This window comes from Schistocerca piceifrons, chromosome 1 (assembly GCF_021461385.2).
Source record: "Schistocerca piceifrons isolate TAMUIC-IGC-003096 chromosome 1, iqSchPice1.1, whole genome shotgun sequence".
Classification (NCBI taxonomy): domain Eukaryota; kingdom Metazoa; phylum Arthropoda; class Insecta; order Orthoptera; family Acrididae; genus Schistocerca; species Schistocerca piceifrons.
In genome coordinates, this window is record NC_060138.1 from 480,247,226 (window position 1) to 480,274,255 (window position 27,030).

The following is a 27,030-nucleotide window of genomic DNA, read 5'->3' on the forward strand; positions in this document are numbered from 1 at the left end:
CGAGTGATTTGGGAAAAGAATCCGCTGCAACCATTTGAAATCTTTGACAGACCTGTAGTTTAGTTCTCTCCCACCTGCCGTCCCCCTTGTCCCCCTTAATCACTTTCTCCCATCGCATATTCTCCAGCAGCCCTTCCTTCGAGTCCCTCTCACATAATATCGTTCTAATCACCCATTACTGTCAAATTCTCACCCTATTTCATTTACCTTATCCATTTTCTTTACTGTTTCAAACAGAATTATGAAAAAATCCAGTTCTTAAAGGGACTCTTTTGTGAAGAAGTGTTTCAGTGCAGAGTGAATTGTTTGTCATTTACACTTTCGTAGGTGATAGGTGTGAAGCACAAATCAAACTGTACTACCAGCAGTGCCTGATACACGTAGATTGATCTTGTTTCTCCGCAGTGTTTCTTTGCATGAGGCAGCCTGTGTGCTACCCGCAGCAAGCTCCCCCCTCCTCCCCCCCCCCATGCTCCTCCCCCATCTCTCTCTCTCTCTCTCTCTCTCTCTCTCTCTCTCTATATATATATATATATATATATATATATATATATATATATATATATATATATATATATATATATAGGGTGAGTCACCTAACTTTACCGCTGGATATATTTCGTAAACCACATCAAATACTGACGAACCGATTCCACAGATCGAACGTGAGGAGAGGGGCTAGTGTAATTGTTTAATACAAACCGTACAAAAATGCACGGAAGTATGTTTTTAACACAATCCTACGTTTTTGAAATGGAACCACGTTAGTTTTGTTAGCACATCTGAACATATAAACAAAAACGTAATCAGTGCCGTTTGTTGCAGTGTAAAATGTAATTACATCCGGAGATATTGTAACCTAAAGTTGACGCTTGAAACCTCCGACGTTCAGTTGCGTGTTGTAACAAACACAGGCCACGGTCGGCGAGCAGCATCTGCAGGGACATGTTTACGATGACGACCGTGTTTACGAGTGTGGCTGTAGTGCACTGTTGTGGTTTGGTCTAGCTGTCGCAGTGTCCGCATGTAGAGCTTGCTGCTATTGTTATTCTGCATTCGTCTCCGCACGCAGACCAACTATAGTACACCGTGTTACGAGACGTCTGAGATAGTGTAGTGTTGTAGGAACTGTGACCATGGTGTATTCGAACTCTGAAAAGGCGGAGATGATACTCATCTATGGCGAGTGTCGACGAAATGCAGCTGAAGCCTGCAGCGTGTATGCAGAACGGTACCCGGACAGAGAGCATCCAACGTGCCGCACATTGCAAAACACCTACCGCCAACTGTATGCAACAGGTATGGTCGTAGCACGCAAACGGATTCGTAACAGGCCCGTCACAGGAGAAGCGGGTGCAGTTGGTGTGTTAGCTGCTGTTGACATGAAACCACACCTGAGTACACGGGACATTGCGAGAGCCGGTGGACTGAGTCAAAGTAGTGTCATGCGCATACTGCATCGTCACCGCTTTCACCCGTTTCATGTGTCGCTACATCAGCAATTACATGGTGATGACTTTAATCATCGAGTGCAATTCTGTCAATGGGCATTAACTGAGAATGCGTTGCAGTTCTACCTGTTTACCGATGAAGCGGGTTTCACAAACCACGGGGCAGTGAATCTACGGAACATGCATTACTGGTCCGTGGACAATCCTCGCTGGCTCAGACAGGTAGAGCGACAGCGACCGTGGACTGTAAATGTATGGTGCGGAATCATTGGCGACCACCTCATTGGTCCTCACTTCATTGCAGGGGCCCAAACAGCTGCAACATACATCGCGTTTCTACAGAATGAGCTGCCAACGTTGCTCGAAAATGTCCCACTGGAAACGCGTCGACGTATGTGGTATCAGCATGATGGTGCACCTGCACATTCCGCAATTAACACTAGGCTGATCCTTGACAGGATATTCGACGGGCGTTTCATAGGACGTGGAGGACGCATAAATTGGCCAACCCGTTCTCCTTATGTTACACCTCTGGACATCTTTCTGTGGGGTACGTTAAAGGAGAATGTGTACCGTGATGTGCCTACAACCCCAGAGGATATGAAGCAACGTATTGTGGCAGCCTGCGGTGACATTACACCAGATGTACTGCGGCGTGTACGACATTCATTACGCCAGAGATTGCAACTGTGTGCAGCAAATGATGACCACCACATTGAACATCTATTGGCCTGACATGTCGGGACACACTCTATTCCGCTTCGTAACTGAAAACGGAAACCACGTGTGTAATGTACATGTGCGTCAGTGAAAAAGACCAATAAAAAGGTGTTAGCATGTGGACGTAATGTGCTGTTCCAGTCTCTTCTGTACCTAAGGTCCATCACCGTTCCCTTTGGATCCTTACGTAATTCGGTGCTCTCCGATACACACAATCGAACAGCGGAGGAGTGGTACTCAAGCGTCAAATTTAGGTTAAAGTATCTCCGGATGTAATTAACATTTTACAATGCAACAAACGGCACTGATTACGTATTTGTTTATATGTTCAGATGTGCTAACAAAACTAACTGGGTTCCATTTAAAAAAACGTAGGTTTGTGTTAAAAAACATACTCCTGTGCATTTTTTTATGGTTTGTATTGACCAATTACACTAGCCCCTCTCCTCACGTTCGGTCTGTGGAATCTGTTGTATCCTAGCCAGTAATGCCACCCGAGCCCGCTGCCAAAAGGTTGGCAGCATCAAAGTCCGGACGCCGTCCGCATAAGCAGCGCCAGCGAGACAGGAAATCGCCGCAAGTCTGCGCGCGCCACCGCTGGCTTCTGGTTTCTTAAGCGCTGGAGTCGCGAGCGCTAGGACAGTTCTGTATTCGCCGTTCAGTTGTATACTCGCCACCGAATTGTGTACTTGCTAGTCAGTTGTGTGTTCATCGCAGCAGAGTTGTTGTTTGTCGTCAGCCGACGCTGACCTAGCCGCTCCGACTCGAACTAGCCAGATTTCTGTAGACACGGAGTTCACTACTGTGTTTCTGTATCTTCGCTAATAAAGATAAGTACCGACTTTTATTTAATCAGAGTGTTTGGGTTTTCACCTTTCTGTTCACTGTTCCAGCGGACCGGTCGGCCCGCTATTAAAAGTGTGGCGGTGACTTCGTAAGCCGTTTCTATAGCGAATTGTTTGTCGCTACGAACGCCGCCACAAAACTGGCGACGAGGACTGCCGAACTCGTGTGCAGGGCTGGTTCAACTTGTTTCTGGTTCTACTAATTATAGCGATAAAATTTTGGGGGCTGGTTTAATTTGTGTTCACTATGTCTGCCGACTTACAACAGTTGATCTTGTTACAGAGTCAGCAAATACAAAGTCTGGTGGAAGCAATCGCCAAACAAGCGGCTAATCCTCCAACACAAAAGGAACAAGCACAGGCAGCACCACCTTTCCGTGCTTTTGATGCATCAAGAGAAGAATGGCGAGAATATTTCGTGCAGTTGCAGGCGCACATGACAGTCTACAAAATCACAGGTACTGAGCGGCAGCTTTATTTAATTTCCACTGCAGGCGTGGAAGTCTATCGGCTACTTTGTAAGTTGTTCCCGGAATCCCAGCCAGAAGCTTTAGACTATGACGTTGTTGTTAACAAGCTTGCTGAGTATTTCGAGTCGCGAGTTCATGTGGCAGCAGCCAGATTCAAGTTCTTCAGATTAAAGAAACTGCCACATCAATCTAATAAACAGTGGTTAACAGATTTACGGGGCCTCACCCGTCAGTGCCGATTTAATTGTGTGTGTGGAGCTTCCTACAGTGATGTCATGCTACGAGACGCTATTACTCAAAACATTGCAGACTCTCGTATTCGTGCTGCTATCTTAAAGTTGCCTGACCCGTCATTAGAGACTGTGATGAACATCATTGAAGCCCAAGATACTTTTGACTATGCTGAGTGTGAGTTAGATCAGCCATGTATTTCTCAAATTGCCTGTGCTAAGCAAGTTATGTCACGCCCGCGGCCTCACCGGCAGCGTCAGACTGTAAACACTAGCCGGCCGCGTCATGTTAAACACATTCGTCAGCCGCGTGTGCAAAATGATAGAGTTAAGTCTTGCCCTAAGTGTGTTCTTGCTCGTCCTCGTGAACGTTGCCCGTTACGAAACGCGGTTTGTCACTTTTGTCAAAGGAAAGGACACATCCAGACTGTTTGTTTGCGTAAACGCAAGAACAATTCTAGTGCTGCCCAGCCCATTGATATTCATGTTCTTCAAAGCCAGCCCGCCCAGAAGGTCGGGTTTAAAGACTCTTCCACGGTTCGTGTGGGTAATAAACTTGTTCGCAATAAGCCACCCACCCAGGCCTCTGCTATGCGACCCCAGCGGGAGTTGTTGTTCCACCCGCCCAACCCACGAGTTGTCGTAAACAGCGAACACGCGCTAAACGCGCTGATTTTGTGTCTTCCGCCTCCACTGCACCGATCCAGAGACAGTGTAATAAACTATTTGTGAAGCTACGCATCCAGGATAAGACCTTCAATTTTCAATTAGACACTGGTGCGTCTGTGACTCTCATAAATAGTGCTACGTATGCGGCTATCGGCCGCCCTAAACTTTCAGCGGCAAAACATTCTTTGGCTACTTATAGTGGAGAACAAATTCCTGTGTTAGGTGTATGTAGCGTGCCAGCCACATTCCGTGGCAATACAAAAATAGTTTCATTTACAGTGCTCTGCGCTACAGACAGTGTAAACATTTTCGGATTAGACTGTTTTGACTTGTTTGGCCTGTCTATCCAAGACAATGTGTTGCAAATTAATTCTGTGGTTATTCCTCAAGACAACATAACCGCTTTGTGTAAACAATACAGTGACATATTTAAAGACGAACTAGGTTGTGCTGTGAACTTTGCCGCTCGTATTACGTTAAAAGATAATGCTCAGCCTCGATTTTTTCGTGCTCGTCCAGTGCCTCACGCCCTCCGGGCACCTGTAGCAGATGAACTTCGTCGTTGGCAAAACAACGGTGTTATTCAACCCGTTTCAGCGAGCCAGTGGGCTTCTCCCTTAGTTATTATAAAGAAACCGTCTGGCAAGTTACGTTTGTGTGTGCTGATTTTAAGTCGACAGTTAATCCTCAGACTGTCATTGATTCTTTTCCTTTGCCTAGACCGGACGAGCTGATGGATAAGTTAGGGGAAGCTCGTTTCTTTTCCAAAATTGTTCTCCGTGAAGCATATTTGCAATTGCCCCTCGACGAGCAATCACAACAGTATTTTGTCATAAACACGTCGTTGGGGTTGTTCCGTTTTCTGCGTTTGCCTTTTGGTTGTGCGTCAGCTCCAGCTGTTTTTCAGCGTTTTTTGTCACAACTTCTGGCTAATGTGCCATCGTGTTGCAACTATTTAGACGATATTGTTGTGTCCGGTCGGACGCCTGCTGAACATTTCCGTAATTTGGAGTGTTTGTTTACAGTGTTGTCTCCGGCAGGCCTACGTTGCAACATCGATAAATGTTCATTTTTCCTTACGGAGATGGAGTATCTGGGACATGTTATTAATGCTCAAGGCATTCATCCCTCCCAGTCACATTTAGCAGCTATTCGTGATTTGCCCGCCCCTCGCAATCTGCATGAATTGCAAGCAGTTCTTGGCAAATTGACATATTATATTAGGTTTATACCTAATGCATCACAGATTGCTGCACCGTTGCATCGTCTCCGCCGTAAGAATGTTCCGTTTGTGTGGTCAGCTGATTGCCAATCAGCCTTTCAGCAGCTTAAAGAGGCTTTATTGAATGATCGTTGTCTGGTCCATTAAGACCCTAACAAGCCTCTGGTGTTAGCTTGTGATGCCTCTTCTTTCGGCCTCGGTGCTGTGTTGTCTCACCGAGTCGGTAACACCGAACGTCCTATTGCGTTCGCATCTAAATTGCTAAACAAAGCTCAGTGTAATTATAGCCAATTGGACAAGGAAGCGTTGGCTATTGTGTTCGGTGTCACAAAATTCCATCACTACCTCTATGGTAAACCATTCTCTTTAGTAACAGATCACAAGCCCCTGACGTCACTGTTTCATCCGTCTAAACCAGTTCCTCAGCGGACAGCTCAGAGACTACAACGTTGGGCTCTTTTGTTATCACAATACCAGTATGAGATACTGTATCGCCCTACAGCTCAGCATGCAAACGCTGACGCGATTTCTAGATTGCCGATTGCTGCGGATGATGTCTTCGATTCCTCTGAAGACTCTTGCCATCAGATTGACGCCGATGAGCATCAATCCCTCCGGGATTTTCCGATTGATTATCGTCAGGTGGCACGTGAGACAGCTACGGATCCTCATCTGAATTTACTATTACGTTTAGTTCAACGTGGTTGGCCGTCCAAGGCAAAGGACATATCGGATCCTGTGGTTCGTCGCTATTATCCGCAACGTCATCTGTTGTCTGTTTCGTACGGAGTTTTGCTGTTACGCACCGAGAATGACCAGCTTCGTGTAGTGGTTCCCCAAGTGCTCCAATCCAAGGTCCTCGACTTGTTGCATCAAGGTCATTGGGGAGTGGTCCGCACCAAGCAGCTTGCCCGCCGTCATTGTACATGGATCGGCATTGATAAGCAGATTACGCAGATGTCTACAGATTGTTCGACGTGTGCCGAACACCAAGCTGCTCCGCCTCAACGCTATTTTGAGTGGGCACGCCCTGCCGGTCCCTGGCAGCGTGTACATATTGATTTCGCTGGTCCATATTGGAATTCTCGTTGGCTCATCGTGATAGATGCATTTAGTAATTTTCCGTTTGTTGTGCCCATGCAGTCTACAACGTCTGCACAAACTATACGGGCGTTGACTTCAATTTTTTGTATTGAGGGTCTTCCAGAAGTTTTAGTGTCTGACAATGGTCCACAATTTACCCCTGCTGAATTTGAAAGTTTTTGTTCTGCCAATGGCATTCGCCATGTTCTTACTCCGCCGTTCCACCCTCAATCGAATGGTACAGCGGAACGTTTTGTACGCACATTCAAGGATCATATGGACCGCCTTCGTGCTACACACTCTCGTCAGCAGGCCCTCATCACATTCCTGTCGTCGTACCGGACCACGCCACGTGACGGCCCTTCGCCTGCGGAGCTTCTCCACGGCCGTCGTCATGGCACCCTACTACGGTCGTTGCACCCCCCGGATCGACCCGCCGCTTCTGAGCATCGCACGCGTTTTCAGCGCAACGACGCCGTTTTTTTCAGAGTTTATCACGGTCGCCGTCGTTGGGAACGTGGTACCGTGATAAGTGTCCAGGGTCGCGGTTTTTATACTGTTCAAGGTGCTACTGGGGTGCACAGGAGGCATCAGAACCAGTTGCGCCGCGCTGGCCGCCCGGATTCTGCCGCTCGTTCTTTGTCCACAGATTTGGTCCGCGGCGGGTTCCAGCCGCACCTTCCAGGGCAGCAGCAGCAGCCGTCGCCGCTACCACGCCGACAGCCCGTCCCGTTGATGCCTCCCGCGCAGCTTCATCCGGGAGCGCCCCAGGTGGTCGCTCCGGCGCCTGCGGTCCCTCTTCAGTCGCCACCGCCTTCGGAGCTGATGGACGTCGACCCCTCAGCCGGGCCGCCTTCCCAAGCGGTGGCTGTGCAGCCTGTCCTGCAGCCGCTTTCCTTGGGCACCCCCAAGGAGTCTGACACCACAGCGCCTTGTCCGGCGCCCACTCAGCAGCCGTCGACGCAGCGTCAGGAGACGCTGCCTCTCTTCGTGGGTCCCGACGCCCCGTCGCGTCCAGTACCAGAAGCTGCGCCCGTGGTCACAGGCGTGCACCCTGACCTCGGTTTTCAGTCGGTGTTTCCCGAGGCCCCGCGCAGCCAATGCTGGGGTGCGGACCGGGGACTGCCACCGACAACAGTCTCCGCCCCGGTCTCTTCTGCTACGCCTGCGGCCAGACCCCTCCCCCGCCGTCGACGCTCGCCACGTCATTATTCAACGACGGTGCGGCGATTTGGGGGGGAGGAGTGTTATATCCTAGCCAGTAATGCCACCCGAGCCCGCTGCCAAAAGGTTGGCAGCATCAAAGTCCGGACGCCGTCCGCATAAGCAGCGCCAGCGAGACAGGAAATCGCCGCAAGTCTGCGCGCGCCACCGCTGGCTTCTGGTTTCTTAAGCGCTGGAGTCGCGAGCGCTAGGACAGTTCTGTATTCGCCGCTCAGTTGTATACTCGCCACCGAATTGTGTATTTGCTAGTCAGTTGTGTGTTCATCGCAGCAGAGTTGTTGTTTGTCGTCAGCCGACGCTGACCTAGCCGCTCCGACTCGAACTAGCCAGATTTCTGTAGACACGGAGTTCACTACTGTGTTTCTGTATCTTCGCTAATAAAGATAAGTACCGACTTTTATTTAATCAGAGTGTTTGGGTTTTCACCTTTCTGTTCACTGTTCCAGCGGACCGGTCGGCCCGCTATTAAAAGTGTGGCGGTGACTTCGTAAGCCGTTTCTACAGCGAATTGTTTGTCGCTACGAACGCCGCCACAAAAGAATCGATTCGTCAACATTTGATGTAGTTTACGAAACATATCCAGCGGTAATGTTAAGTGACTCACCCTATATATATATATATATATATATATATATATATATATATATATATATATATATATATATATATACTGCACCTCCTTTGTTAGCGGTGAAGGAAAGATTGAAAATAGCATGCTTTAAAATTCTACAATCTTTGTGAATTGTACACATAAAGCGGTTCGAGTAGCATCTCCTGAGAGAGTTCCAACTATCTATGCTCTACGCATTTCACGTCCGTGAGTTATGCAATCCATTCCATTACATGAAATTGTCATCTTGCGGTGTCTCAGCGACGTGTTCAATTTTGTGAAACTGGACAGTGTACCACGTCGAAATAATACATGTTTTGATCAAAAGTATCCAGATACCCTGTGTGACGCGGAACCGCCCGTTCGATGCCACGAAAGTCTAGACCGCCTGTTTCAAAGGAGATGGGGAATGTTGTCAGCAGAGAAGCAATGACAACAGGGGGAGTAGGTCAGCAGAGCTCATTGTCTTCGAACGTGGGATAGTCATCGGGTGTCACACTGGGGCACAGGAACGCGTGGACGTGAAAATCACTGGGGCTTATGTGGCCGTAAATCCCTAACAGTACTTAAATATGTTTATGAGTTAATTTCATCAGCTCCGAGCACATACAAAGATGACACAAACGAGGAATTCGGAGCTTAATTCATCAAAATGCAAAACACACAAAAAATTACCTGAACCTTTGAATTTCAACAACTTTACAATAAAGGGGTCAAAAAATATTTCACAAAAAACACTCATATCAGTAAGTGCGGAACAAGGTAACACGCCGAAAATACCACACTAACACTACACAGGCAATTAATGAGAGAGAGAAAAATCAGCAAATGATTACACCAACCCAGTTAACTTCTGCTGGACACAATAATCAGAACAACAAAACAGTGAATGCCAACAAGAAGGAGAGATTAACATTTCAGTGGACACAACAACAAAAAAAGTTCAAATGTATGTGAAATCTTATGGGACTTAACTGCTAATGTCATCAGTCCCTATCCTTACACACTACTTAACCTAAATTATCCTAAGGACAAACACACACACCTATGCCCGAGGGAGGACTTGAACCTCTGCCGGGATCAGCCGCACAGTCCATGACTGCAGCGCCTTAGACCGCTCGGCTAATCCCGCGCGGCTGGACACAAAGAAAAATAAAATATTCAATGTTTAATACACTAGGCCCAACAATGGCGTCACTGTAGTCTAAAACTGTAATCAGTTGTTAACTTGATACGGCCAAGCCAATCATACTCGTCTGAACTGCAAGATTATACTGATCACAACCGGCACTATTTCCATTAACTGTCACAGCTACAAAGGCACTGCAGTTAACAACACTAGGCTGCTGTTCGCCGTGCTTTCCCCGCGTTCATGAAGTCAGACACCGTCCACTGTTCCACACCGGAACGATGCCCTGTGTTGTCAGCAGGCTAGCGCCAGATTCGACTGCAAGTCCACCGGGCTGCCTCGCTGCTTTGCTCACTGCTTCCTGCTTCGTTATGCCCGCTGCTGCTCCCCCTGCAAGGTGGTAGCTGTGTTGCCTTCTAGCTGACTGTCTTTCACTGTCCCTGCTCAGCCGGGATTCCACTCTGCTGACAGAAGCTTCTCCATCCCACATACACGGGGCTGCAGTCGCGGACAACTCCCTGCGCCAGCCACGCCGGGACATAAACAAGCTTGATCGGTATGCCATGCATAGCCCAGCATCACTACCCACGGCCACAGTGGGCCAAACATCTTCAAATCTTGCACAGAAAAAAAGGGTACAAAATCCTACAAAACTCTGTTCTTTTTAGAGTCGTTGGGTCACTCATTAGGAATCATACGTCGGAATTACAAAATTCGAAATGGTGGAACCAATTTGGCGGATCAGAACTTAGAAATTTGCCAGATTCGAGTGATACTTCGGGTATAAAGTATTGTGAGACCACTGATTACCAATTGCAAGTCTAAATTGCCATATTTAAACGTTTTATTCGCTATTTTAGATTTTTTGATCGTAATCACTGTCACATTCGTCGCTTGTATCATTATTGCATTGAGAAGGATCGCAATCGGCCTGTCGATTGGGAGATGGTTCGAAAAGCAGACCTTTTACCTCATGAGGCAACTTGTTAAGTTTTTCAGTAGTCATTTTATGGACTCTCGACATGGATGGATACAGAGACGCCAGAATCCAGTTAAATACGACATTAATCGTTGTCTCAGGGGAATATTTAGGTGTAAAATCTGCTCGATACTGCCGGTTAGCCGGCCGGAGTGGCCGTGCGGTTCTAGGCGCTACAGTCTGGAGCCGAGTGACCGCTACGGCTGCAGTTTCGAATCCTGCCTCGGGCATGGATGTGTGTGATGTCCTTAGGTTAGTTAGGTTTAATTAGTTCTAAGTTCTAGGCGACTGATGACCTCAGAAGTTAAGTCGCACAGTGCTCAGAGCCATTTGAACTGCCGGTTATCCTTATTCCTAGCTTCCTGCACATGTTCAGATAACCGACCAACGAGCAACGGAGCAGTTTCGATTACGGCACATTCGTATATCAAAACTATGTGGACTGATGTCCCCATCGAGCATTATTGCAGAATATTGTCAGTCCGGTGAAGCTGACAACCGACTTTCGAGGAGTATACAATTTTTCAGAGTTCGTGATAGATATCTTTTAATTCTAGAGTTCTGTCTACAAAATTTGAGTTGTTCTGCAGTATTCCAAGAACAAAAAAGTAAACAATATTACTAAGGGAAATTTTTATTTTGTAAAAAAAATAATTTGCAATTTTACGAAAAAGTTTATGATCACAATTCCGAGTAGCTCCCAATAATTCTGCAGAAAATTCTAATTTTTTGTGTGGACAATAATTTATGAGATAACTGCAATAACGAGGGACCCATTTTTACCGTCTGGCACTGCCGCACGGTAGAAAAATGACCGTCCACTAAAAACGTGGAGATATGTGCACGCAGATATATTTCAAGTCGTTAAATATATTATTAAGGTAGCAGCAGAGCCTTTTACAAAAGTGAACCACACAGTGGAAATTTTGTAGCCAACATGTTCGTGTAATATCGACAGTAATATAGTTTTAAGCCAATATACGTCATTACCCATGTTGAAAATGTCATAAACGTACTTTCTGGTGGGCTACTCATCTCATTTTAGCCCAGCAATTAGGAAGGACGGCTGTCATATCTAAAACAGGCCACACAAACAATACACTATGTGATCAAAAGTAACAACCCAAAAGACATACGTTTTTCATATTGTGCTGCCACCTACTGCCACGTACTCCACATAGGCATCGTGAGAGAGCAGAATGGGGCGCTCCGCGGAACTCATGGACTTCAGAAAAAAGAATGGTTCAAATGGCTCTGAGCACTATGGGACTTAACTTCTGAGGTCATCAGTCCCCTAGAACTTAGAACTACTTAAACTTAACTAACCGAAGGACATCACACACATCCATGCCCGAGGCAGGATTCGAACCTGCGACCGTAGCGGTCGCGCGGTTCCAGACTGTAGCGCCTAGAGCCGCTCGGCCACTACGGCCGGCTCATGGACTTCGAACGAGGTCAGGTGATTGGATGTCACTTGTGTCATACGTCTGTACGCGAGATTTCCACATTCCTAAACATCCCTAGGTCCACTGTTTCCGAGGTGATAGTGAAGTGGAAACGTGGAGGGACACGTACAGCACAAAAGCGTACAGGTCGACCTTGTCTGTTGACTGACACAGACCACCGACAGTTGAGACTCGTAAAGTGTAATAGCCAGATATCTATCCAGACCATCACACAGGAATTCCAAACTGCATCAGGATCCACTGCAAGTACTATTTTAGTTAGGCGGGAGGTGAGATAACTTGGATTTCATGATCGAGTGGCTGCTCATAAGCCACACATCACGCCGATTAATGCCAACGACGCCTCGCTTGGTGCAACAAGCGTACATATTGGACGGTTGAACAGTGGAAAAACGTTGTGTGGAGTGACGAATAACGGTACACAATGTGGCGATCCGATGGCAGGGTGTGGGTATGGCGAATGCCCGGTGAACGCATCTGCCAGCTTGTGTAGTGCCAACAGTAAAATTCGGAGGCGTTGGTGTTATGGTGTGGTCGTGTTTTTCATGGAGAGGGCTTGCACCGCTTGTTGTTTTACGTGGCACTGTCACATCGCAGGCCTACATTGATGTTTTAAGCAGCTTCTTGCTTCCCACTGTTGAAGAACCATCTTTCAACAAGATCGATCACCCGTTCATAATGCACGGCCTGTGGCGTAGTGGTTACACGACAATCACATCCCTGTAATGGACTGACCTGCACAGAGTCGTCACCTGAATCCTATAGAAAATCTTTGAGATTTTTTGGAACGCCGACTTCGTGCCAGGCCTCACCGACCGACTTCGATACCTCTCCTCAGTGCAGCACGCCGTGAAGAATGGGCTGTCATTCCCCCAAGAAACCTTCCAGCACCTGACTGAACGTATGCCTGCGAGAGTGGAAGCTATCATCAAGGCTAAGGGTGGGTCAGCTCCATATTGAACTCGAGCATTACCGATGGAGGGCGCCTCGAACTCGTAAGTCATTTTCTGGCAGGTGTTCCGATACTTTTGGTCACATAGTATATCTGACAATTACGTCGTTGTCCGATTCGCTGTTTACCGTCAACTTTCACGGCATGTGTCATGTCGACTTGAGACTGAAATGACACCCCAGCATTGAGAAAGTACGCAGCAGTGCAATCTACACAAGATTTCGAGGCGCTAACGGTCACCTTTTCTTTTCAACTCTGTCCAGTTCCTGAATCGAGTTGGCCCAGTATGCGGCCATCTTCCCTGGCTTCCATTTTCATGTTGCCGGCTCACTTTCGCACGCTGGACTACTCCTTGCTGTGACACCACGCCACTCCACACTTCCCTGTGGGACTGCAAAAGACAGTTTTGCTTTAACAGACACTCTCTGCTGTGGTGGAAGGCACCACCTGTGCTGGTGCCAACAGCCAAGCTAGGCAGAAATGGAACTGTGCTATGAACTACTAATTCACTGCACAACCTGAGTAACAAATTCATCATGGATATTTAAATCGTTCTAAAGTAGCCCAAGCTGATTGTTCATCAATATGTGACTGTGAGATGAAAATGCGAAAGAACAACGTAGCTAAACTAAGGCCGCCTCCGGCAGAAGCGACCGTCAGCGCGCGACAGCTTCAGGCGACAAAACACAACCGCAGGTACAGTTATGGAAGTGTTCCACGTGAGCGACATCTGTGTCGCTGCCTGTCTCCCGCTGCAACTGGCGACGTTTGAATTCATACGTGTCTGAATCTTGTCGCTGCAGCACGCGTGACAGAGAGCGACAACCACGTGTCTTCTCGGCAAAGGAGTGGAGCGGACGCGATGGCAGCTATGAAATACTTATCATCTGATTTTACGAAAACTATTGGGTGAAAAAATTTGATTCTTCCACATCTTATAGCTTGATATCTTTAAACGATAAGGGTCTGAATTTATTTTCGTTATTCGTTATAGTTACTGCGCTGTACGAAATTGAGTACATGGGTGCAAGAAATTTTTAAAATTTGCAGAGGTAAAATCACATTGCGTAGGCTTTCCATGTAGTTCATTTAAGGCCATACATTATTGCGCATGAAATGTAACCAATGTATCTAAATTGTATTTAATAGTTGAGACCGGAATGATCTTTCTTTTCACTCTTAAAATATTGGTTGTTATATCAGCGGACGGGTCGCTCGCGGCGCGTCCGAACCTTTCCTGCGCTTCGGGAATCAAGTGATAGTAAAAATCGTCGTATCTCATAAACGGTTCAAGATATCGAAACGACGATTTTTGGAAATGGCAGCAAACCGAAAGGACTATTTTATCATATGCTTAACACTCGATACGTTTTTGTAAACGCGTGAGCAGAGCAAAAACAAGGCTCCCTATAAATTACACCATGAGGTTTTGTCCGAATTTTCATAGCCAAACAAAGGGAGAGAAACAGGTAAACGGGGTATCAAAGTGACCAGCATGAGGTCTAATTTTGCATGAAAATGTTTAACTGCTTGAAAGTAATCAGGGTAATTAACGAAAACTTAATTAATGGGTTGAGGAAAAATTGAAATATTTCACGAAAAGCTGCTGCCAAGCTATGTAAATGAAGTGTCAAAAATTTCATCTCTTCAAGGCCTAACTATTTTGCACATAAAAAGCTACATTGGTGCGGTATTTAAATGTCAAAAAGGCTTCCTTCATATCAAGTACGTTAGGAAGGCAAACGAGGAGTCAATAAGATCATGCTTTCTGAATAAAAAATGAAAATAAAAAATGATAGAAATAAAATATTTTATGAAATGATTTCTATAAAAAAAAATAAGTTGATCAGAGAAACGTTCGACGTGCCTTTGAATGATGCTCGAAATCGTGAACAGAAAAGATGGTGCATCAAACGTTTCCCTATTTTTTTTATTTCATACTTTTAGACTAATCATTGTAGAAAATGTTGGCCTTTTTTTCAAAAATTTTGTCTGTTTTACTTTTACGCACTATTTAGATTAATTGAAACGCTTCGCCTTAACACTTACTGCCGATGAATTTCGTTCGCAACATCTAATATCTGTAAAATTTCATGGGTCATTGTAATTTCTTAAGAATTTAATGGGTGTGATGTACTGAGATATTTGTGTATACACTTACAGATCAAGTTCTTTGGCAAAACCTTAAAAATATACTTGGCGATGCAGTGTAAACAGTATACATAAAGCTTAGTATACAGAATTGTAACTGAGTCAGTTAAAATGTAAGCAGAGCCCGGATCTTTTCATACCACGTAATCACGAACTGTAACGCTACCGCTACACCACAGCCATCTATTACATACGGGAAATTTGTATTTATGTCTTATTTAGAGTAGTTCGTCATGTAGTCAGTCATTCTTCCGCTTTTATTGGGTGTTAAAAGTTCTTGATCATGTAAAAACATTCGTATTTAATTTATTGATGAGATAGTCGAATGCTCCTCTGCTCATTCACGTGTATTCGAAGAATCTGTCTGGCGATCTTCGTAGTTGATGACATTTACGAAATCCTCCATGGAGATCCCTCCTTTTGTAAATTTCATGCACAGCATTCCTTTTCGCTTTATTTTCTTAAGTAAACCTAATTTTGCAGCCTTACTCTCCAGCTACTGTATTTTACAGTTTAAGGGCGCCGTTTTCTAGAAACAGCTGGTGGCTCTAAGCAGCCATCTTGTAGCGCGACATATTCGCTCGTAAGCACGACACCGGAGCTTTTCGCCCGATGCTGCTACTTGTCGCTGGAGTGTCGCATATCCAGAAGTCCCTCGCTGTCGGTCGCTTCTGTCGCTCACGTAGGACATGGCCTAAGACCATGCAGACGTCATGTTCTGGTGGACAGGTGATTGTTGAGAACTGAAGATGATGGTTGTAAAAGTCGCACGAAAACAGCGGAAGTAACCCCTCGTGGGTTACGAAATGGTACCAGCAACCCAGCTAGCGCAATAACTGTGTATACGGAGTTAAAAGCAATCTAGTGCAATAGTGGAGCACATCCTCATGAGCAAGAAAAACTTAAGAGCTTGTGGTGGCGTAAAGAGTGATGCCACTTGACGGTGAATGACAGTAATCGAGTGAACTGGGATGATGAAACACGCTCTGCCATACCGATGAAAAGGTTTGAAATTGGCGAATGCCTGGAAAACATCACAAGTCATCACGTGCAGTTTCAACAGTGACGTACAGAGTAGGTAGTGTTTGGGAGTGTTTTCCGTGCTTAGTATGTCATCTTATTCCGGTTAAGGTAACCTTAAATACTGAGCGATATGAACACATTTTACACTACACCATAGTGTACTGTGTACAGTAGAGGAACAGCTCCGTTACCACTGTCGTTTGCATCTGCATGCCAATGAACCATGTCACAAAGCAGCATCTGTGAGGCAATGGCTTGTGGACAATAACGTGCCTGAAATGGACTGACCTGTCCAGATGCCCACCTGAACCCAATAGGATACCTATGGGATGAGTTGGAAAGACAGATTCACTCTAGATACCAGGGTCTAACGTCACTACCTTCTCTAATTTCGGCTCTAGAGGAAGAATGGTCTGTCATTCCTCCACAGACATTCCGACACCTCACTGAAAGTGTCTCCAGAGGAGTTCATGCTGTCATAAATTCGAAGGGTGGTCACGCCCCATTTAATGTTCACTAATAGATGAAATATCTTATTCTATTCCAGTGGTCAGTACGCATATATACGACAGAAGCAGCAGAACTACTGCAGTCTTCGTCTAATAACGGTTCTCTAAATTCACCCAATAGTGTTTCGTTAGAATATCGTCGACTTTCTCCCAAAGACTACAAAATCTGTCAGCATATCTGTTACGCTTTCATATCACTTTCGATGGTAGCAGCTTGCCTCTGAATTGCTTGGGTGTCTCCCACCAGATTAATTCGACGAAAAGGTGCAACTTAAAACAACTTTTGTATATAACACCAAGACCTAATGATAATAGAAACGTTATAAAACTTACAAAACAAATGTTCGGAACGATCGTCGTCTAACAACACAAAATCTTTTTTAGCAATCCAAGTGTATGACAGCTTTGTACTAAAATTATTTAATTATGTAAGAGTGTTTTATCTTTGACAGCAGTAATCCAGATTGACTGTATATTATGTATTTTTATTGTTGACACCGTATAGGAGTTACATCATATAGGTCGCTGCAACAGTTGTATGTCGCTTGATAATGATCGTTTCTGTCGATGCAGGTAGAAAACAAGGGTTTACTGCAGTTCTTGATGAGACATAAAATGACTTTGAAAAAAACATCTACAAGCTCTTGTATATGTAGTAACTGAAACACTGGAGCACTACTCTAGAACAAAACCCAACAGCATCTTGGAAGCGATTTTCTCTGAAAATGATCAGAACGTTCCCAGAATCCTCCCAACAAGTCTGTCTCCAATTCTCCTCCGCTGTGACAGATCTTACGCGTTCTTTCGATTTAATATAGCTTTGCAATTTGCAGTAATACCTGTATACACAATGCCTGACAGAGAATGTGAATTACGCAAAAGGTAAGGAGGAACCGAAAGTTCACGAATTGAAAAGCTACGTGACGTTATCTCAGTGATTTCGAAATCCAGTCAAACTAACAAAAAACTTAATATGAGTCCCTTTATAAGTATGACCTGCACCCACTGTGATCTGAATGCTTGCATTGATTCGGATGGAACGACTGCCGTATAGTCTTTGTATCCTCTCCTTAGGCGGTCCACAGCTGTTGTAACTGGTTCTTGTAATCCTGATACTGTAACTGGGACGCAGCTGACGACTGAGCTGGTCCTATTCTGTTGGGAACGGATCTAGGGATCCCGTTAGCCACGGGAATTCTCTAACATTATGCAGACAGTTCACACACCCCCGTGTAGTGTACTGATGACAACTCTCTTGTTGAAAAATGGCACTACAACACTGTTGCAAGAGAAGTAACACATTAGGGCACAGGATGTCCGTGACCTACCGTTGCGCCGTCAGAAATCTTTCAGTCACTACCAGCCGTGGCCTGAGGTCATGCTCGATTGTTCTCTACAGAGTTATGCCGGGAGTAATACCCCTGTGCCTCTCGAAAACATCGGGAAAACGGGGCTTCATAACAGGTAGGCGCCGCACTCACTGACGATTGTCATGCAGGGTAGTACCGAATAGTGATTCATCGCTGAACACAATGCTACTCCAGTCATCTGCGGTTCTTGCATCCGAGTAACGATCCAATGCAAACGCAGCCTTTTATGATGCGCTATAAATGGGAGCCTCCGCCTGGGACGGTAATTCCCTAGCCCGTTTCGTGATAGTCTCCAACCAATGGCGTGAGACGGCACAGAATGTTGCAGGGAATCCGTTACTTATTCTCGGATGGAAGCGCAGATCTGACGGGGTTACTTCCGATGTGCTTGCTGCACAGTACTCCTCCGTATGCTTGAACAAATAACAGACGGATACAACACAGCATTGCAATGGGACCTGTGTCCCTAGACATCGAAGAGGCCGTCGATAGTCGCTGGTACGACGGCCTTATCAGCAAGACTCTGCGACGGTGGCTTCCCCAAAAACTCGTACGCCTCATAACCTTATATTCCGCGAACAGAAGGTTCAACGCTGACACTCAGGACAAACAATCAACACGACATGGTATTCAAACAGAAGTAGCCCTAGGCAGCTTATCCTCTACATAAATGATATCCCGACGACACAAAACACGGTGGTTACCATCTACGCGAATGACACTTCCGGGACTGGAGATCGCCAAACATTGACTCACGACTACGGACAGTACTCAGAAATGTTGAGATTTGGTTGGAGAAATAGCGTATGAAAGTAAACGTCGGCAAGTGAGAGGCTTCTCTGTTTACCCGTGCAGAGCGAGCCAACTGCGCAAACACTAACTCTGCAGACAGATAACACTACGCATACGCCCAACACATTGACCAGCCAGAAAATTATGACTACTGAACTAGCAGCGTCACTTGGCGAGAATGACTCCCAGTCAGATATATGCATCAGTGAGTGTGCCGCCCGTGTATAGGATGGGACAGGCGCGCCATCAGTCTGAGTTTGATCGAGGGAAAATTGTGACGGCCCAGAAGCTCGGCACGAGCGTTTCGGAAACTGCACGACTTGTCGGATGTTCGAGGAGTGCTGTGGTGAGTGTCTTCAGCACTTGCGAAACCACGTCCAGACGTCGTGGTGTTGAGCGGCCACCCCTCATCACAAATATCAGATGTCGTAGGCTGGCAGACTGGTAAAACAGGACAGGCGGTGAACTGTGGCGGAACTAATAAAAATGGTTCAAATGGCTCTAAGTGGTCCAACTAAAACATTCATATTTCTTTACGTACTACACGAATATGTAATAAAAAAATGGAGGTTCCTATTTAAAAAAACGAAGTTCATATACGCTTGACCCATGGCAGCGCCATCTAGCGAACCAACCATAGCGCCATCTGGTTTCCCCCTTCAAGCTAGACAAGTTTCGTTCTTTGTAGTTTTGTCGTTTGACGCTGATTTGGTGAGATATTTGGCCCGGTCACGATCAATGGACCACCCTGTATATAAAGCTGCACAATACAGCGATCTTCCCTTGTGATAGTCAGACATGGTTGACTGGAACCTTGACGACGAATATGTCTGCCCTCACTGCCATGAAGTCCAACGGTAGGCCGCTCTTAGATCCGAATGCCCCACGAGTCTGGTTATCACATAACGCAAGCCGACTGTGAGCCTTTTCTCAAACTCCGTCAGGAATCGTTCAGGCCGTCTCACACGGCTACAGGGAGTCTTAGAATCCTTCACAGTAATCACGCAACATGTGACACCGTTCACGTCCCTTACGTACAATACTACAATAAATACGAACGACACTAATACACTCTGGTGGCCGTTCTTCCTGCCACCGAGAATTGCAGCTCCAACAATCTGCATCCTGCCGACGGTGTATAAGTGTACCAAATTATATTGACATCCGACCACGTCTGCTATGTGGTTCACGCCATCTGTCATGCAGTACAGTTAAACCCCATCACAGAATAGAATACAAATCGGTTCTTCCTCTATTGTTTGCATTTTCTTGGTTTTATTCATCCTCATTTCACCTTGTCGTTCTCCATTTCCTTATTGCGTGTGTGTGTTAACGTACAAGCAAAAGACGTAAAGTACCACAACTTTTACGTTACTTAATACAAGTTAGAAACTATTTTTGTGTATGACGTACGCATTTGGAGGATATGAAATAATTTCCATCTTCAGACAACACGAGGACCTTGGCAGCACAGTGTTAAAGAAAACTCACAATTGTTATTAACAGAAGTGCATGTCGTTGTTTCAGACGCAACGGAGGCCAACCTGACGTGCTACCAGTGCGTGCGGCAGGACTATGAAGAATGTGGTAACGACACGCTGCTGCCGTGTCCGCCGACCAAGGACCGCTGCGTCACGCACATCGCCAAGGACAGTGAGTACCGGCCCTTCTCCATCTCTGGTGGCTGACATATTTCACCCCTTTAGCACTTGTTTCCTCTACAGTTCAACTGCTATGAAGGAATTAAGAGAAAGTTTCGTAAGTGGGATTAAACGTCAGCTTGAATGGATATCGATGATAAGATTCGTTGGTGTAATTGCAGTCTTCAGTACCAATGAGGAAAAATTACGGAAGTTGCTGAACAGAATGAATAAAAAAATAATATGGGCTGGGAGTTAGCCAAAGAAACACTTAAGTTCAAAGGCTCTAAGCACTATGGGGAAACACTTAAGTATTGAGGAGTAACAGAAATGAAATAAGCGATAAGAATAACGCTAAAATTGAGAATCGTTAAGGGAATCACGTAGAAAATCGTGTAGTTGATAAAGCGGAGGAAAGAAATTCTATTACGTTGGAAGAAAAATAATGAATTACTGATGAAACAAGCAGGATATAAGAGACAGATTACCTTATGAAAAGACAGCATTCCACGCTGAAGAAGAAGTCTGCTTGTCTGAAACCCAGGCCTTAATTTGGGGAAGAAATGACCGAGAATGTGCGCCCGGTGCAAAACAGCGCGTAGAAGTGAACCATGGACTGAGCAGAAAACAATACAGAATAATCGATGCGTTTGAGACGCGGTACTACAGAAGTAGGCTGGAAATTAAGTCGACTGATAAGATAAGAGATGAGGCAGATTTGTACAGAACCGCCGAGGAGAGGAACATGTGGCGAACGCTGACAAAAAATGTGTCACGTTTACACTACATTAGTTGAGCCATCAGGAGATAGCCTCCATGGTACCAGAGGAGTTGCAAATGGGGGAAATCGTAGAGAAGACAGAGATTGTAATATGTCCAACAAATAATTGGAGAAATGGGGTGCAAGTGCAACTCTGAGATAAAAAGGTTGATACAGGAAAAGGAACTGTGGCGGTCCCCATAGAACCAATCAAAAATCAATAAAACGCAGATAAACAACAAATAAAGTAAATAAATAAACAAACTATGTAACAAGTTAGTGTACGAGCGGCTGACCTGTTTACACAATGTCACCAGTTAGGACGCCAAATTACAAATAAAACACTGCAAACAATCAGAGCTGTTATTTAACATTTATGGAATATTTCGTCGGTACTTAGAGAACCAGAGACCTATTAAAATCTGTAATATAGATATTCCTCAGTAACATTTGTTTTATAGCAGTAAACCGAATTTCTGCATTGCAGCCCATCCTCAGACAACTTAACACTAAACAGATAGTCCAAACAATGGCAGCTGTACAGAGAAAATTTTTACAAATATAGGCGAAAAATGTGGTGGAAGGAAGAAAGGAGTCAATGGCCCGTGCATGGGGAACTCTTATACTATTTACAATAAACATTTAATATTATGGTGAGTAAAATAACTGCCTACTCCTACATTAGCAAGGGCGATTAATGAAACTGTATTTGATCATTAAGGATTAAGTTAGCATCCTGTGACTGGTGTTTATTGCTAGTCGTATTTTCAAGTAATGCAAATTTTCTGCCTTTATTTGCTCTATGGAGAACATCACACTTAATATCATTACAATTACATTCATTCACAGCATTTTCAGCAAAGGTGGAATCTTTCATTTTAGTCTCCAACTCCTCTCACTGTGAATCAGTATAGCAGCTATATACCAACGCGGTTGATCTCCATGTAATTTACCACATAGATTGCACGAAATCCTAAAAGTTCCGCTTTGTTCAAAGGTTGGATCTTTAATGTTGAATAGAATGTGGTCGACAGTATTTTTAAGATAGAAATTCACTGAGGTGGCGAAAGTCTTGGGATAGCGATATGAACATATACAAATCGTGGTAATATAGCGTACACAAGGTAAAAAAGGGCAGTTCTTTGACGGAGCTGTCATTTCTACTCAGGTGATCCACATGAAAAGATCTACGATTTGATAATGGCCACACGACGGGTTCAAATGGTTCAAATGATTCTAAGCACTATGGGACTTAACATCTGAGGTCATCAGTCCCCTAGACTTAGAACTACTTAAACCTAACTAACCTAGGGACATCACACACATCCATGCCCGAGGGAGGATTCGAACCTGCGACCATAGCAGCAGCGCGGTTCCGGTCCGAAGCGCCTAGAACCGCTCGGCCACAGCGGCCGGCCCACTCGACGGCAATTAACAGACTTCGAATGCGGAATGGTAGTTGGAGCTAGACGTATGAGACATTCCATTTCGGAAATCGTTATGGAATTCAGTATTCAGATATTCACAATGTTAAGAGTGTGCTGAAAAAAGCAAATTTCAGTCGGTACCTGTTACCACGGATAACCCAGTTGCCGACGGCTTTCACGTAACGACCGAGAGCAGCGGCGTTTGTGTGGAATTGTCAGTGCTAACAGACGATAAAGACTGTGTAAAATAACCGCAGAAATCAATGAAGGACGTACAACGAACGTCGCCTGCGGAGCTTGTCTTGGACTCTTGACCATATCGGTTGGATCCTAGACGACAGGAAAATCATGGCCTGGTCAGATGAGTCCCGATTTCAGTTGATAACAGCTGATCGTAAAGTTCGAGCGTGGCGCAAACCCGAAGAAGCCATGGATCCAGGTTGACAACAAAGCACTGTGCAAGCTGGTGGTGGATCCTTAACGGTGTGGGCTGTGTTGATATGGAATGGACTGGGTGCTCTAGTCCAGCTGAACCGATCATTGACTGGAAATGGTTATGATCGGCTACTAGGAGGCCATTTTCAGCCTTTCATGGACTTCATGTTCCCAAACAATGATGTCGTTTCACCGAGCCGTTACTATTCCCGATTGTTTTGAAGAACTTTCTGGACAATTCGAGCGAATGATTTGACACACAGATCGTCCGACACAATCCCATTGAACGTTTATGGGACGTAATCCAGAAGTCAGTCAGTGCACAACATCCTCCACCGGCAACACTTTGCAGTAATAGGCTGCTATAGAGGCAGCATTGTTCTGTATGTCTGCACGGGACTTCAGACAAATTGCTACGCTTCATCGGGCAAAAGGAGGTCCGATACGATATTAGGAGATATCCCTTGTCTTTTATCGCCTCGGAATAGAAAACTGGTGTCCTCCATTACGGTCCGCAGCTCTTGGTCGTGCGGTAGCGTTCTCGCTTCACACGCCCGGGTTCCCGGGTTCGATTCCCGGCGGGGTGAGGGATTTTCTCTGACTCGTGAGGACTGGGTGTTGTGTGATGTCCTTAGGTTAGTTAGGTTTAAGTAGTTCTAAGCTCTAGGGGACTAATGACCATAGATGTTAAGTCCCATAGTGCTCAGAGCCATTTGAACCATTTTTTTCCTCCATTACAGTTTTCTGATAAGTACCTGTGAAACCCGATCTACATATAGCAGTGCCTTCTGAGGAGGATATTTATGTGCTATTATCCTTTGTCTCTTCTTTCTACCAAGTATGCTATGAATTACGTTAGCACTATAACTATTAATTATGTAATTTCTTTAATTATTTTTAATAATTTTCAAAATATGATTTGGTTTGCGGAATAGATAGCTGCTGGTGCATCATGGAGTGGAAGGCTGCATGTCTGTGTGTTGCAGGATTCTGGGAATTGGCAGCTGTTACTGTATCCGCAGAAGTTACTTTTCCTGGTTGGTTGGTTTTTTGGGGGAGGAGACCAGACAGCGAGGTCATCGGTCTCATCGGATTAGGGGCGGATGGGGAAGGAAGTCGGCCGTGCCCTTTGAAAGGAACCATCCCGGCATTTGCCTGGAGCGATTTAGAGAAATCACGGAAAACCTAAATCAGGATGGCCGGACGCGGGATTGAACCGTCGTCCTCCCGAATGCGAGTCCAGTGTGCTAACCACTGCGCCACCTCGCTCAGTTACTTTTCCTGTGTACCTTAAACAAATGTTTTTGTTTGCTAATGTCTTTGCTAAGATCTGAGAAGTTGATGGAGTTTCTATTACAAACTTAATTTTTCCGTTATGTGAATTTTAATGTTGGAATAATTAGTTTAACAGTCTCATGTTATCTGTACCCAAGCCCAGTACCCAATCCACGTAACTGATCCACAGATGTATTTTAGAATTTAGGGACACTTCATCTAAAAATTTTCAGACTTAACCATCAAAATTTCAGCAAATTAGGGGCTCAAAGGGGAACTACATTGACTGACTGTACAAAATCTCACGATGAATGTAAAAGACGCTGACAGCTGGTAAAACTTGATGTTAATTGGCAATCAGTGCTTTCTGGTGGCCGGCGAAGGCAGGGACTGCTCTTGGAAGTTGCGTCTTTTGTGCCTGGTTGGGGATAATACATATACAATGTTCATCTGAGCCAGCTGGCAACATTAGTAGAGGATATTACATGGACCACCTTCCCAAGTAGCCGTCGTTCATCTAATCTTTTTTTAAAAAAAAAATATTAGCAGTATCCTCTGAATGGCAATACCCCAACTTAGAACGTTGGGTTCACCTATGCTCGATTAATGTAACAATTTCTGTTTCACTTTACTACGTAGCTGTAAGCCATGAAACCGGTAATGATGGTCAATTGAAACCAAGTTTTTCCAGCTGTCAGCAGTGTTTTCATTCAGCAGCTCAGGATGCATATAAAATTGTGTACAGAATCTATTGAAACTGAAAATAATTTTGCTTTAAGCATGTCTATGTAGCCAGTCTATATCCTCTGTTTTCACTGGATTTGTTTCCGTGTTATGTACCAATCCTGTCAAACCTTCCATGGCCTCTCCCACAGAAATATCGGAATATGGACTGCTGAAATCCAATGAGACTAGCTTAGTACTATGTAGAATGGGTAGATATATAGTTTTTTTACTAATACAAGCAAATTATCTTTTCCAGTTTTTGGTTGTAATTAAGATTTGTTTTAATTGGTGAATTTACCTATCAGACTAATTTGTGACAAGATAGTAAAGCGGGAGTGGCCGAGCGGTTCTAGGCGCTACAGTCTGGAACCGCGCGACCGCTACGGTCGCAGGTTCGAATCCTGCCTCGGGCATGGATGTGTGTGATGTCCTTAGGTTAGTTAGGTTTAAGTAGTTATAAGTTCTAGGGGACTGATGACCACAGCAGTTAAGTCCCATAGTGCTCAGAGCCATTTTTTGAACGTAGTAAATTTACACCAAAATTTAGAATATAATCTTATGATGCACTCCATAGAGCAAATAATGATATAATACTAACATTAATTGAAATTCTTGACAACAGTAAACACCAATCACAGAATTCTGACGTAATCCTTAATGATCAAACACAGTATCATCATTTGCTCTTGTAGTAGCATCCAGTTAATATTTTTCTCGATATAAATAGTATAGCAGCTCTTCATCCACATTCCATTGACTCCTTCCTCCCCTATGCCCCGTTTTTTTCATGTTCATAACATTCGTCACTTCTTTAGTCCATATACAGGGTGAAATTCCAATAAATTCAGACCTTTAGCTGCTTACAGGCGTTGATAAATATCAACGGGGACAGTTGAAAATATGTGCCCCGACCCGGACTCGAACCCGGGATCTCCTGCTTACATGGCAGACGCTCTATCCGTCTTTTTTTGTGTTTGGTCGTAGCGTACGTCACATGACATCGATTGAAGTCCGTTGTTGATCCCTTCACTTGGTTTTTTTTTTTTTTTTTTTTTTTTATCACAGAGAGCAGCCAGCTCTCTGACCGAACACGCTGAGATACCGCTCTGACCGAACACGCTGAGATACCGCGCCGGCAGTCCACTATACTCATTGCTCGCGGTAATCAGTCTGCCGATTCCCGTAAGAGTTCGCACAATGTGAGTGCATCCGCACTGAAGAAGATCATTGACCCGTAAACCTTATTTACATGAAGATATATCTGTTCTTTTGGACATCTACATCTACATCTTCATATATATAGGGTGAGTCGCCTAACGTTACCACTTGAAACACCTCCCAAACCACAACAAATACTGAATGACCAATTCCACAGACCGAAAGTGAGGAGAGGGGCTGGTGGAACTGGTTGATACAAACCACTGAGAAACGCACGGAAGTATGATTTTCAACACGTACTTACGTTTTTTTAAATGGAAACCTGTTATTATTTTTATCACAACTGAAAGTAGAGACAAATAGTTAATCAATGCCATTTGTTACATTGTAGAATGTTAAGTGTATCCGGAGTAATTTGTAACATAAAATTGACGCCTGAAACGTTAGACGTTCAGTCTCGTGTTGTAACAAACAAGATCTGTGGGATTATGTTTACGATGACTACGATGTTTACGAGTTTAGCTGTCTCAGTGTCTGCATGTACCGCTTGCTGAATTAGGCCTTGTGCTCAAAATGACTGTAGTACACTTTGTTACCGGACGTTTGTGATAGTGTACTGTACACAAGTAAGGACTGAAGTATGCACAGTAGGAACGTGAGAAGGTTGCAAGTACAAAAGAGTGTATAGTGTTGTAAGAACTCTAAAAACGATTT

At 44.9% G+C, this 27,030-nt stretch overlaps 1 protein-coding gene across 1 annotated transcript in view; it reads left to right on the forward strand.

The window, feature by feature from the left end:
- The window catches only part of LOC124789522, a 368,281-nt gene that overhangs the window by 323,444 nt on the left and 17,807 nt on the right, over positions 1–27,030 (forward strand). Inside the window, exon 2 of the mRNA XM_047256915.1 lies at positions 20,423–20,548. Within this exon, the coding sequence (XP_047112871.1) occupies positions 20,423–20,548 (126 nt within the window). The remainder of the gene's footprint in view (positions 1–20,422; positions 20,549–27,030) is intronic.